Below are 11,556 nucleotides of genomic sequence, written 5' to 3'. Positions count from 1 at the left end.
AGTTACAACCCTGTCAAATGCGATATCAGAGGCTTCAGTGGTTAACCCGCACTCGTACACTCAGAAATTTGACACTCTTATGGCAGAGAGCAAAATTTGGCACAGAATGTGAGAGAGAAGCAATACTCCTTCAAGTATGAACCCTCTAAACTACTCGTGTCTTGCATGGCAAAACCTCAAAATTGACATGGTGCTGTAGCTGAGTACAGCCACATGTGGTAACTTTCAGCCTATCCACGGTGACATGTATGAGTTACATCTCCAGTCTCCTCTAGTATAAGTAAAAATGGAATGAACATAACATCATGTTCACTGTCATCCAGCATCTTATTGGGCCACCAATCATACTACAGTAGTGGGGCGATGTATTCTAGACTAGAAAACAACCCCTCTTTCTGTGTTAAATCAACGATTCTATGAATGTCGGAAGGTTCAGTATCATTCAGTATCATACAGATGGTGTGCTGAAGAGTGCGTGACTGTAGGAGGACCTATCGACGAAAGAATGACAAATAATGGTATAATTCAGTGTACAGACGACTCACAACCAGAACCACCATATCACAGCTTCGCTTTGGGTTTCATCCGCATCTCCCTGGCCTTGTCTCTTAGCACCCTCCTCAAAAGTTTACCGCTCGGGTTCTTTGGGATAATATCAATGATCTCGACACCTCCAGCGAGCTTCTTGTAGCCAACTTTGTTATCAGCAACGTGCTGTAAAGTCGAAATATAAGCGCCACACGTTCTCTGGTGATTCGAAGCGCTTACCTTCATAATAGACGCTTTGATCTCCTCCACGGCTAAAGGACTTTCTTCGACACGTTTAACAGCCCCGGGGCGGAGAACAACGAATGCCAGTGGTAATTCGCCACTATATTCATCTTGTATTCCAACCACGCATGTATCAGTCACGTCGGGGTGGTCCAGAATGCACCCTTCGAGTTCGGCAGGTGCGACCTGGAATCCACGGACCTTCAACATTTCCTGTAGGGGTACTCGGTCAGACGAGACAACAGTCTAAGGTCAGTCACCCAACCTTTAACCGGTCAAGGACTACGATTTCGCCCTTGCGGTTCATCATCACCTCATCACCGGTACGGAGCCATCTGGAAGCGAAACGTCAGTCATCAGTCAATTGAAGGCCTACCTACTCACCCATTTACAAAGGTTTCCTTCGTTCTGATTACGTCATGGTTAATGCGTGAGTAGTATAAGGAAGATAATTTCATACGCTTCTAGGTTGTTTGCATAACCAAGCGCAAACGCCTGTGTCTTTACGACAAGCTCTCCAGGTTCATCAAAGTCGGCAAGAGTGCCATCGGGTTTCTCCACGCGGCCAATAATACCGGGAAGGAGTTGGCCAGTACCACCACTCAAGTCACATTTCTTATCTAGTGCCCAACTGCTTATAACAGGCCCTGATTCGGTAAGGCCTGTGGCCGCTAGGATGAGACATAGATATACATCATTCAGAGATGGACTAACCATAGCTCTGCCCAAGTGCGGCATTCGGGAATATCTGAACAAGCTGCTCCATTACCTCACGAGACATGGGTGCAGCGCCCGAGGTGATGTATCGAACATGACTAAAATTGTAACTCTTGACAGCTGGATGCTGAGTGGCAAACGCAGATGGGTGAGAGACCCGATCATTCCGGAATTACGACTCGCCGACCTTGCATAGTAGTACAATTTGTGGGGGGACCAACCTAAAGTCATGCTCAGGTGAGGTCAAAGAAAGCTCGAGAACGACATACATAAGATGAGTAATGCGGTGCCTGATTATACTCTTTAAAAAGTCCAGAAAGTTATATTTCGCTGTTAAGACAAGCGTCATCTGGGTGTGCTTCAGTCAATCCACGAGTGCAGGCTCAGACGTATAACGACGCACTCCGCAGAAAAAGATATAATGGACCTACAAGATATTCAGTAATGCAACAACCAAATGAACTGAGCTCGTACATTGAACACCAATCCATAGATATCTGGAAATACCCATTTTCATAACAACATAACGACGTTGCAAGAACGGTAATGGCTCACGATATAAAGGAAGCACTGCACAGTTAATCAAGCCGAGCCCTTCAGATGGATAGTAACGCACGCACCGCCACAGCATATGTCACCAGGTTTAAATCTTTGACCGGCATATTCCTCGCCGACTTTGTGGTGCGTGGCAAGCTGAATGATATTTGCAATCGGTGAGTAGTGGGGAATTGCAACGGCCTAATGTATAGCATGTGCAAGTTTCATCCACTTGCAGGTCCTTGCGAAATACGTGCTCACCTTCGGGCGACCAGTGGTCCCACTGGAAAAATTCAGAAAGGCCACCTTAGTTTTCCCTTCACCAGGAGCAAGTTTCCGTTCCGTGAAGTTTGGAACACTCGCAAGACCTTGCGAAACCAAAGCTTGCACAGTCAATTTCTGCGCGGTATCCGCATCCTCGACGTCAAAAAGAATGATGCGATCAGTGGATACACCAGCGGCATGTGCAGACGACAGGGCCACTTTGAGCGAGTCCGGGTGCGTGATAACTACGGCTGCTTTTACTGTATTGATTTGATATACAAGTTCGTCGACTGTAAATAGCGGGTTGGCACCGCTTGTGGGTGTGTTTCAGGATGTTTTAGGCGACTTAGAGGAATTGAGCATACGATACGGCAGCACCAAGTCTGTGAGCCGCCCAAGCAGCCACAAGGTAATCTACAGAATTCATACTGTCAAACCAGATATACACTGCGTGTGGCGAAGCTAGCTCGCATACCAGTATGATTTGGACTGTAGATCAACACTATCAGGCGCGCAGAATGAGGGAATCATCAATATTTGCAAGTGCTTGAATTATAGTGTCATTACCAACATCGTCCTCCTCTATGCGGAGCCAGAGGAGTCAGTATACACCGGTCAGTATTATGAAAATGTAAAGAACGGACGGATGTTATAGCGGATACTCAACGCATTAGCCAGACCATACGTCCGAGTTCTGAGCTGTGAAGTATACGATTAGTCGTGGCAACCATCGACCGGAACAGCAGATAACGTTAACCCCAAATCAATTTTTGCACATTACCCAGCAAATAATTGCTGACTACACTCACCTCCTCAAGTCCGATCTTTCTCCCACTCTGGTCATCAATAATCCAGGCATCATTCTTACGAACGGGCTTCCTGACATGTTCTGCATCCAATATGAACTGCGCAAGCGTGAGGTCGTCGGGTATGTGAGGGAGGATTCCTGCGGGCGACACGACTTCAGCCATTCTCTATTTACCCAGGTTAATTCAAAAAGGCAAGAACAAAAGCAAGGAACGTTCTGTAATGGAAATTCTCATGCGTGTTTTTATACCTCAACATCACCTCACCTCACATCTTATCTTTTTCCTTTTCCGTCACTGATTACACCGTCGCTCGCCGAAAACCTATTGAACTGTGGCGAACCTGCCCGATCAAATGCCATTCACAAGTACAACATAAGGATGGCTTTCTCACCAAGTGTGTATGTATTGCTGTTATTTTATAATCAATACTTGTTTCGAAATGATTTCAATATAACGAATTCATTGCGCCAGAAGAGCGTCTGCAGCTTTCTACATCCGAAGATATCCAATCTGTGGGATCATATCAAGCGTTCATTTCAGTGGTTTTGCAGATTTGAATGATCACAGGCTCAGTTTTGAGTCCGAAGGTTGATGCTACCAACGTAAATTGCGAAATCTGCTTATCAAAGTGTATCATCTTCTTCACGATTTGATGCTCACTAGTTTCGGATATTCTCAGCTCCAACATTCCTCGATTAACCTTCCCTCCCTCTCCATCGCAGCAACATACTCCACAGCCTCAGCATTCGACCTTCCTCCGAACCTCTCCACTGCACCTCGCACAGCTTCACGGACGGCATTGGGCATTTTGTTCGAAGAACTATCATAAAGGCTTAGAGTTCACCACGTGTTACATATAATCTGGACCCACCCTGAGATGATAAGGATGCCTCGTTGCTGCCCCAGCATTGTCCAAATATACTGTGCATCCTCTTTCATCAGATCTTGCACATACGTCCGTTTGACGCCCTCTGGTCCATCACGAGAACACGCAACGCGGTAGCGGATTTTTCGTTCTTCCGCATGAGATTCCCATTCCTTGTGATAATGCTGATCCTTGTGTGCAGAACGGCAACCGAAGTATAAGGTAGTATCTGGGGTCATCAAGGATCAACTCTGAGCTGATATAAAAAGACAGCCAACATACTAGTGTGTCCTTTGTGTATGCGTTGTTCAATGACAGCACGCATGGGTGCGATGCCTGTCCCTGGACCCACACACACCACTGGTGTGTTTGGATCTGTAGGAAGTGAAATGAAGCCCTTTCTGAGACCGATACGAAGAGTATCTCCTGGAAATGATATGAGTTCAGCAACTACGCTAGAACGCCATGCGGACCTAATTTGAGCCCTGATAGATAACTAGTACAGACGCCTTTTCGATGAATTTTCAACTTTGTGCGATAGCGCACTATAGCAACGCAGAGATGGATTTCACGGGGATGGAACTGATAAAACCCAGAGGTGAATTGAACTGCAGTGAACGCATTCTAACTCGAGCTCACCTCGATAGAACTAGCAATTGAGAACTCTCTCGGTCTCAGCGGAGGGAACAAGTCAAAGACATACTCTCTCGGTATCCTTGCGGACCGGAACTCGGACAACACTTCCCAGATCGTACGTTTCACGCGTTGACAATAATCATACATTTCGTCCTGCACGTCTTCAATAAAAGAAAGAAAAATGAGGAAACTCGACGTACCGCTCCTTCTATCGATACAAATTCATCAAGTTTTTCGCGTTCGAGCTCATCGATAGCAAAATATCGCAGCAGTTGGAAAAAGGAGCGACGGGGCACAGCATTGTAATTGAGATAGCGTGTGAATAGAATTCGAAGGGAAACAATTTTCGGTAGATGGTCGGGCAACGTTTGATCTGTAAGATGTCAGATGAGGTTTACTGGGTCCTGGTTTGTCGTACCTAACATTGTATGTTCAACTGTGAAGAAATTATCGGCAACATTTGCCCAGCCCATGGTGACAAGGAAAGAGTCGACTTCTGATGCAGGTGCAGACGGATGAATCACAGCAACATCTCCAGGATTATATCTGAGTTTTCCCATCAGTAGCCGCAAATTCCAAAGGCAAAGACTCGTACTTTATATCGTCTTCGAAGGAGAACTCGAAATGGCGTACGTCCTGAAACCAATCTTCCGCAGTGATCCGTCTGTTACATTTCACCGAAGCTGTATGAAACTTCGTGTCCTCATCTAGAGGATCCGGATCCAGCGACGTATCAGATCCCACATTGCTCAAGGATACGCGAGGTGGTGGTCGACCAGCAGGAATATTATCTTGCTCGTGCGGTAGTGGGTAGAGCTGTGTGAGAACTTCTAGGAGACATTCGATCCATGGATCCAATGCACCGTCTACCCTGCACTTTGATCAGCCACGCGAAACATAGTAAACAAAGAATACACACCCCATGCGATGCTGTTCATCTCCTTCTCCTCGTGAGCAAATTTCATACCCTCCCAAACTCTGCATCCTTCTCGATAACTTCTTCGCCGGCCAACAAAATTTCTCGTAGGCCGTGTCTCCAAGGCCGAACACGCAAAAATCCATATCCTCGAATAGGTCATTTGGGAGATCGGACCTCAACAACATGTTCCATAATGAACTCATGGCTCTGGGTTCAGCTCCCCAGCCAGTGGTCGAAACCACGAAGATGACCAAGTGTTCCGAAATCAATGTTTCCTGCACAGGACCTGAATATTATGTTACAACGATTAGGAAGCCGCCTACTGGTGGATACGCATCCATGCTCTGCACACGACAGTGAAAATGGACTCTTCGACATTCTCTCGCAATGCGATCAGCAGTCTCTTGAGCTGTACCTGTTTCCGTAGCGTAGAGAATCAAAAGTTCGCGAGACGCAGATGAATGTTGATGTTCTTCTGTTCCATGATCACCGTGTGTAGACATATGTCCGTCTAATGAACATGAAGGTAGATTTTCAGACAGCTGTGGAAAAAAGAACGTTTGCCTTTCTTCTTTCAAGGTCTGACTCCAGGAGCTAGAAGTCACCAGATAACTGTCACGATGGATTGGACTTCGGGAAAACCACCTAGACTATAGCCGAAAGACCCGATATTCCAGCCTAGGGCGTCACGCGCACGTCTGCCGAATATGCGTACCACACAATAACAAACAATGGCTAATTAGGACCATAAGTTTGCCATAAGTTCAAATTTTCACAGGACGAGGAGAAAGGCCAGCGGAGACATAGAGATATGGCTGGCCACTTCGACGCTCTCTAGCATCGACCTACGAGACTCCAGCGCATAGCCGCTGCAGCGTTGCATTTATGCTCGGGCCGGATTCAGATATGGATGGCGTGGTGCGCAACGCTGACGGTACCGAGTTCGATCATAGGCCGGAAGGAACATGGGAGTGGAGAGAGACTCAGAGTTTCCTTATGCCGCCTCGATGCGTATGGCCTCAACATGACCTCTTTGATGACTACGTCGACGTCTATACCTTTGTCACAGCGTCTTCCTTGTCTTGACCGTGTACCATCCAGCTGCCTGCATTGTTCTCGACCTCCGATGACGAACGGATCGATATGCCGCATATATATCGCATCCGACACCCTGAACCTACCGCCTTTGGGCCTACCCTGCTTCTACCCTAAGCACTTTTGCGGCTTACGTGCGGACCTCTTTGTGAGCATATCTGCTAACACAATACACAAAAACATACTTGAGACCTGGAGGTCGTGTATTCTTGTTCCTGGTACCGATGGTAAGGGAGGTAACAACAGTTTATTGGGGTAACTTGAAGCAAGAACCCGAACACCTGGAGGAGGACAAGGACAAACATGGGACGGCGGTTGGTACGCTTTTCTGTGCCGTCCCAAAGCTCTTCACTTTGCCTGGGCCCCTCAGGAGATTACATAGTATACATGCCGTCCTGCGGCAATAGCGCATGATGAGGGTAATCCTACAATACTCAATCTGATTGTTTATCTTGTATCGATTTTCTCATAGTGGAGATGATCAGTTATACTACTCTATATGATGATAATCAGTGCTACTCAATAATGCAGTCCGTGAAACTTGAGACGTAATAAATGGGATAGATATCATGAGTCGCCACTGTTCTCATCTTTCAGTGCCGATGCATCGTCGCCGCCAAGTACCGTCGATTCGTCATCGGTTTGAAGTCTTGACTCGTTATCACTCTCGTACTCGGAAACTTCCTCGATAACCAGAGCTTCCTTTGTTGCAAGATCCTTGTCTGTCTGTGGACTCAGCTCCGGATGAGTGTCGATGAATGCTTGCAATGATATGGGTTCATCCTCTGGATCGGGTGGTTGGAGCGTCGATCCTTCCGCGTCGTAGAAATCGGTGAGGGTGAGCGAACGCATAGTGAAGCCCTTGTAGGTTCAGTTAGCGAGGTTCATGAATGACATCTGAAAAAGCGCACCTCTTTCTCGACCTTCATCAGCGCTTCTTCGTCGTGCTCCATGGCGCGCATACATTCCCTCACTGGGACCATCGCAGCGTTGCGGCATAATTCGCGCAAATCAGAACCAGAGAATCCGGTTGTCTGAGAAGCAAGGAGGCGCAGGGAAAGCTGAGGATCCAGTTTCGTGTCCTTGAGCATCTGATGGAGTTCAGAGCGCGCAATTGTCCATCGGTGATATAGATACGTACTAGAGACAGAATTTTGAATCTCTGTTCTGCATCTGGAAGAGCCACAGCGAACCGCTTCGGCATGCGCCGCAGAATTGCAGGGTCAATGTCACCCGGTCTGTTTGTCGCGCCGAGCACTAGTATCCTGTCAGACCCCGATGTCAAGCCATCCCATGAACTAAGCACCAAAGGTCAGTCAAAATTCGAGCTGAAAAGGCATCGCTCACGTCATAAATTCTGCCTTCATCATACCCATGACTTCGTGGTCATCTCCGCGGCGTTCCCTCAGGAAGGAGTCGATCTCATCGACAAATATGATCGCAGGTTGGACCTTCCGGGCGAGGCTGAACAGACCTGCGACTAGCTTGTTGGACTCACCAAACCACTTATTTGTGAGCGTTGATGCGGGAACGTTAATGAATGTTGCGCCTGATTCCTTGGCCAGCGCACGAGCGAGCATAGTCTTCCCACATCCCGGAGGTCCGTAGAGTAGAACACCTTTTGGAGCCCCGAGGAGGGGAGACGCTGAGGTGAAAAGAGCGGGGTGGATTAAAGGGTAAATTATGGTTTCGCGGAGAGACGATACGATTGACTCCAGACCCCCGATGTCTGAGAAATTTTGGTTGGCATGGGAGATTCATTCGCAGAAGACGGCGGACAAACCGTTAAATCGGACGGCGATTTCGTCTGGGTGAACAACCTCCTTTGATATCGCTCCTGTAAGAAGTCCCAGAGGTCAGCAGGAAGTGGCGCGCAGCCGAAGAGTCACACGCACTCTCATACTCATCTAGCTTGAGGTTCTTTTGCCCGATGATCTTCTTGATTGCTTCAGCACTCTTTGTTGTCCGGTCGTCACTCCGCTTGAAGTACCACTACAAGGATGTTAACTATGCTTCCCAGAAATTTCCATTACGGAGACGCACGCGAATAGCACAGTAAACCGCTGCCTAACGCAGATCCTCAGCTCTCGGGAGCAAAATGATTGACAAATCGAATAATCACCTGTGAAGCTAGGAATAGAGCAACTGCAATCGTATCAGCATAGTAAGCGGCATTTGTAAACGAAACCGACGGTAAAGCATACCATCCAGGATTATTAAGCGTCTTGTGCTCAGGGAAGATGCCATCGAAGAGGAAAAGAAGCTTGATAATGTATTCTGCAGTCAGAGAGTATATTTTCGTGCCCGCGACTTCTAAGGATTGAGAAGGAGGACGTGGTGACTGGCAGCAGCGTGGTCGGTAACGGTCGTTAATCACAAGATTTTCATAGTGTTGTTTATATGTATTTGACAAGAGCTTTAGAATTCAATAGAGCCACACTTCAAGCTTCAGCGGCTGAGTCAGAGCCTCTCTTCTTCCGAGATTGCATAAGTTTAACTTTTGTCGTTTGTCCATCGTGTTTGGTTTTACTTGTCGTCAAAGTAAAGCAAAAAGAGATGCCAGGACCGTGGATTGAACACGGGACCTCCAGAAAACATCACACTTCAGTCTGTTGCTCTCCCAGCTGAGCTATCCCGGCTTCGATTAAGCGCTCTACTCGACAGCTATAAGTCGACATTACATCCTATCTAGGTCGATCTCACGGTGAATGGTAATTGTTACGTGGTCATCTGTTGGCGAACCCTGCTGAAGCCAGCTGAACGTTCTCCGTATCAGACTCTAGTGCCCGTGGCAAGCGGAAAAACGGGTCCGCTCCGGATATATAACCATGATAATCTCGTAAGGAGAAATCATGTGTCTGAATCGGCAGCCGATAACTTCTGTCACCGGTCATAATCGAATGCTGCAATCCCTGTCACGTTCTCTAGCTACGTCAGCTTATCGGGTAGATGCTAGTGGTTGAAGCTGTCTTAAATAAGTCATACTGACCACCGTTGCCTTCCCAGACTCTCCATCACCTCTCTACCATGTCGGCTGCTCCTGTGCAATCAACTCAATGGATGAAATACTTTGGTGATATCTATGGACATGCAAAACCACCTGTTCTGGGCTCTTTCGCACTGAAAGAGATAGAGGACACAGCCCGGGAGATAATGAAAGACCATCTCCGTGAGTATTATCATCCGCTCAAGTACCAACTCTTGATTCGAACGAGGTTGCTAGCGGCATACATGTACACATTTGGGAGTGCGGGAACGTGCTCGACAGACGCCGCAAATAGGCGCGCGTTCAACCGGTGGAAAATCGTTCCTGCAATGCTCAGGGACTGCACTAACCGAAATGTCGAGGTGAGTATTTATGAGCACATGATACCCCTGTCTAATGTATTTCTGTATTTGGGTAGACAACGATCTTTGGACAGAAGTTCCACGCACCTCTTTTTATCGCACCCATAGGTGTACAGGGTATCTTGCATGCAGACGGAGAACTCGCAACTGCAAGGGCTGCCGCTGCCTGCGGAATTCCTTACATTATGAGCTCAGCATCATCCCGGTCAATCGAGGATGTCGCAAAGGCAAATGGGCCAAATGGTCAGCGGTGGTATCAGCTCTACTGGTATGTTCAATCTTGCATCACCATCCATTTCACTTATCATAACTCGACTGCGAACACCTCAGGCCGCGCACGGACGAGATAACAATATCCCTTCTTAACCGTGCCAAAGCTGCAGGCTTCTCTGCACTCGTGATCACGCTCGACACCATGCTCTTGGGTTGGCGTCCACATGACCTTGACACCGCTTACATACCCTTCTTTTATGGCGTTGGTATCCAGGTTGGCTTGTCTGACCCCGTGTTCATGAAGCGCCACGGATACGAACCTGTGCACGAGAGCACCAAGTTCCCTTTCGAGCCAGAGGAGATTAGAAACGCGGCGTTGAAAGAAGGCGATGTGAATGCCCAGAAAGCAATGAAACTGGGCAAGGAGTGGCTCGGACAAACCAACTCGGGCTCTTTCAGGTCCTGGGAGGATCTACAATTTATCAAAGATCACTGGGATGGACCTATCATTCTGAAGGGGATTCAGCGGACATCCGTAAGTTGATGTCTTTTAGTTCCACGATGACTTATGACAACGCTCGCAACAGGATGCGGAGAAAGCTATTGATATGGGCATTCACGGTATCATTGTATCCAATCACGGCGGACGGCAAGTCGATGGTGCTATTGGCTCCTTGGATGCATTAGCCAAGATCATGCGCTCACAGAAGATTATCCAAGCGCAGGCGAAAGGTGACCTGACGATCCTCTTCGACTCTGGTATTCGCACAGGCAGTGATGTCATCAAGGCCATGGCAATGGGTGCACAGGGAGTCCTCAGTACGTGTTCTAATTTTCTGCAGTGGTAGTTTCTTATTAAAGAATCCTAGTTGCTCGCCCATACATGTACGGACTTGCCACTGCCGGACAGGCGGGAGTCGAACAGATTTTGATGCAAACCGTGACCGATATGCATATCACGATGGGTCTCTGCGGGTACAGTGATGTCAACGACCTTATTGGGAAGCGGGACGAACTTCTCGAACTCGTAGATGATTGAACGGCACAAATCAACACATCAATTCTTTCATTTATAGGAAGACTGTATTAGACTGTATTATGAACTATGTATCCCAAATGACATCTCGAAGCTCATCAAAGCAGAAATGCAGTATACTCGCTGAAAGTTTGTCAAACCGCGAAATTGCCTTTAGATGTCACAGTCATCTCAGGCTTCTGCCGTGCCTGGATCTTGTAAACAACACCGGGAGTAATGTCTTGAGCATCTGGTTTTACCAGCACTTGAGTGATCAGTAAATCACGACTCTGCAATCATGGAACTTCCAGCAAGATTTTCCCACTTGCATAAATGAACTATTGGACCGGTAACCAGCTGACGTGCT

The 11,556-nt window shown here is 47.5% G+C and overlaps 4 protein-coding genes and 1 non-coding gene across 5 annotated transcripts; 1 reads left to right on the top strand and 4 right to left on the bottom strand.

Annotated features, from left to right (window-relative positions):
* Positions 1–150: 150 nt before the first annotated feature.
* On the bottom strand, positions 151–3,652 carry HD556DRAFT_1522138 (uncharacterized protein). The gene is made up of 20 exons (XM_041309181.1): positions 3,490–3,652; positions 3,099–3,427; positions 2,934–2,988; positions 2,857–2,871; positions 2,765–2,791; positions 2,655–2,703; positions 2,287–2,602; positions 2,109–2,226; positions 2,044–2,058; positions 1,963–1,985; positions 1,892–1,915; positions 1,758–1,837; positions 1,676–1,709; positions 1,486–1,615; positions 1,232–1,433; positions 1,156–1,179; positions 1,037–1,106; positions 769–984; positions 546–714; positions 151–491 (listed from the first exon to the last, which is right to left on the bottom strand). The coding sequence occupies exons 2-19, from the start codon at positions 3,258–3,260 to the stop codon at positions 562–564; spliced, it is 1,713 nt and encodes a 570-aa protein (XP_041152429.1). The 5' UTR covers positions 3,261–3,427; positions 3,490–3,652; the 3' UTR covers positions 151–491; positions 546–561.
* On the bottom strand, positions 3,548–6,195 carry HD556DRAFT_174644 (riboflavin synthase domain-like protein). Its single transcript, XM_041309802.1, has 10 exons — positions 5,842–6,195; positions 5,519–5,793; positions 5,195–5,470; positions 5,018–5,145; positions 4,800–4,972; positions 4,603–4,752; positions 4,437–4,545; positions 4,246–4,389; positions 3,970–4,192; positions 3,548–3,918 (listed from the first exon to the last, which is right to left on the bottom strand). The coding sequence occupies exons 1-10, from the start codon at positions 6,019–6,021 to the stop codon at positions 3,774–3,776; spliced, it is 1,803 nt and encodes a 600-aa protein (XP_041152428.1). The 5' UTR covers positions 6,022–6,195; the 3' UTR covers positions 3,548–3,773.
* A 985-nt stretch (positions 6,196–7,180) lies between these two features.
* On the bottom strand, positions 7,181–8,572 carry HD556DRAFT_1250611 (P-loop containing nucleoside triphosphate hydrolase protein; the record flags this gene model as incomplete). Its single annotated transcript, XM_041298946.1, has 6 exons — positions 7,181–7,474; positions 7,525–7,704; positions 7,755–7,911; positions 7,961–8,342; positions 8,397–8,450; positions 8,509–8,572. Coding segments are annotated over 6 exons (1,131 nt in total), but the record flags the coding sequence as incomplete, so codon positions are not given.
* A 598-nt stretch (positions 8,573–9,170) lies between these two features.
* On the bottom strand, positions 9,171–9,252 carry HD556DRAFT_t126. Its single transcript has one exon. It is a non-coding gene; the product is annotated as a tRNA-Phe (tRNA).
* Positions 9,253–9,640: 388 nt separating this feature from the next.
* Positions 9,641–11,213, top strand: HD556DRAFT_1250616 (FMN-dependent alpha-hydroxy acid dehydrogenase; the record flags this gene model as incomplete). The annotated part of the gene is made up of 6 exons (XM_041298947.1): positions 9,641–9,782; positions 9,837–9,961; positions 10,018–10,229; positions 10,292–10,709; positions 10,762–10,997; positions 11,036–11,213. The coding sequence occupies 6 exons, from the start codon at positions 9,641–9,643 to the stop codon at positions 11,211–11,213; spliced, it is 1,311 nt and encodes a 436-aa protein (XP_041152426.1).
* Between the last annotated feature and the right edge of the window lie 343 nt (positions 11,214–11,556).

This window comes from Suillus plorans (assembly GCF_016647745.1).
Source record: "Suillus plorans strain S12 chromosome Unknown HD556scaffold_124, whole genome shotgun sequence".
NCBI classification, from domain to species: domain Eukaryota; kingdom Fungi; phylum Basidiomycota; class Agaricomycetes; order Boletales; family Suillaceae; genus Suillus; species Suillus plorans.
Note: the sequence above shows the minus strand (reverse complement) of the source record. Positions and strands in the feature narration are given on the sequence as shown.

Coding starts and splice junctions, on each gene's coding strand:
- HD556DRAFT_1522138 (XM_041309181.1), bottom strand. CDS start 3,260: ATGGCTGAAGTCGTGTCGCCCGCAGGAATCCTCCCTCACATACCCGAC. Junction 2,704..2,764: donor CTACAGTCCAAATCATACTG/GTATGCGAGCTA, acceptor TGAATTCTGTAG/ATTACCTTGTGGCTGCTTGG. Junction 2,227..2,286: donor GGACCACTGGTCGCCCGAAG/GTGAGCACGTAT, acceptor GCTATACATTAG/GCCGTTGCAATTCCCCACTA.
- HD556DRAFT_174644 (XM_041309802.1), bottom strand. CDS start 6,021: ATGTCTACACACGGTGATCATGGAACAGAAGAACATCAACATTCATCT. Junction 4,973..5,017: donor AGTTGAACATACAATGTTAG/GTACGACAAACC, acceptor GACATCTTACAG/ATCAAACGTTGCCCGACCAT. Junction 3,919..3,969: donor GGCATCCTTATCATCTCAGG/GTGGGTCCAGAT, acceptor CCTTTATGATAG/TTCTTCGAACAAAATGCCCA.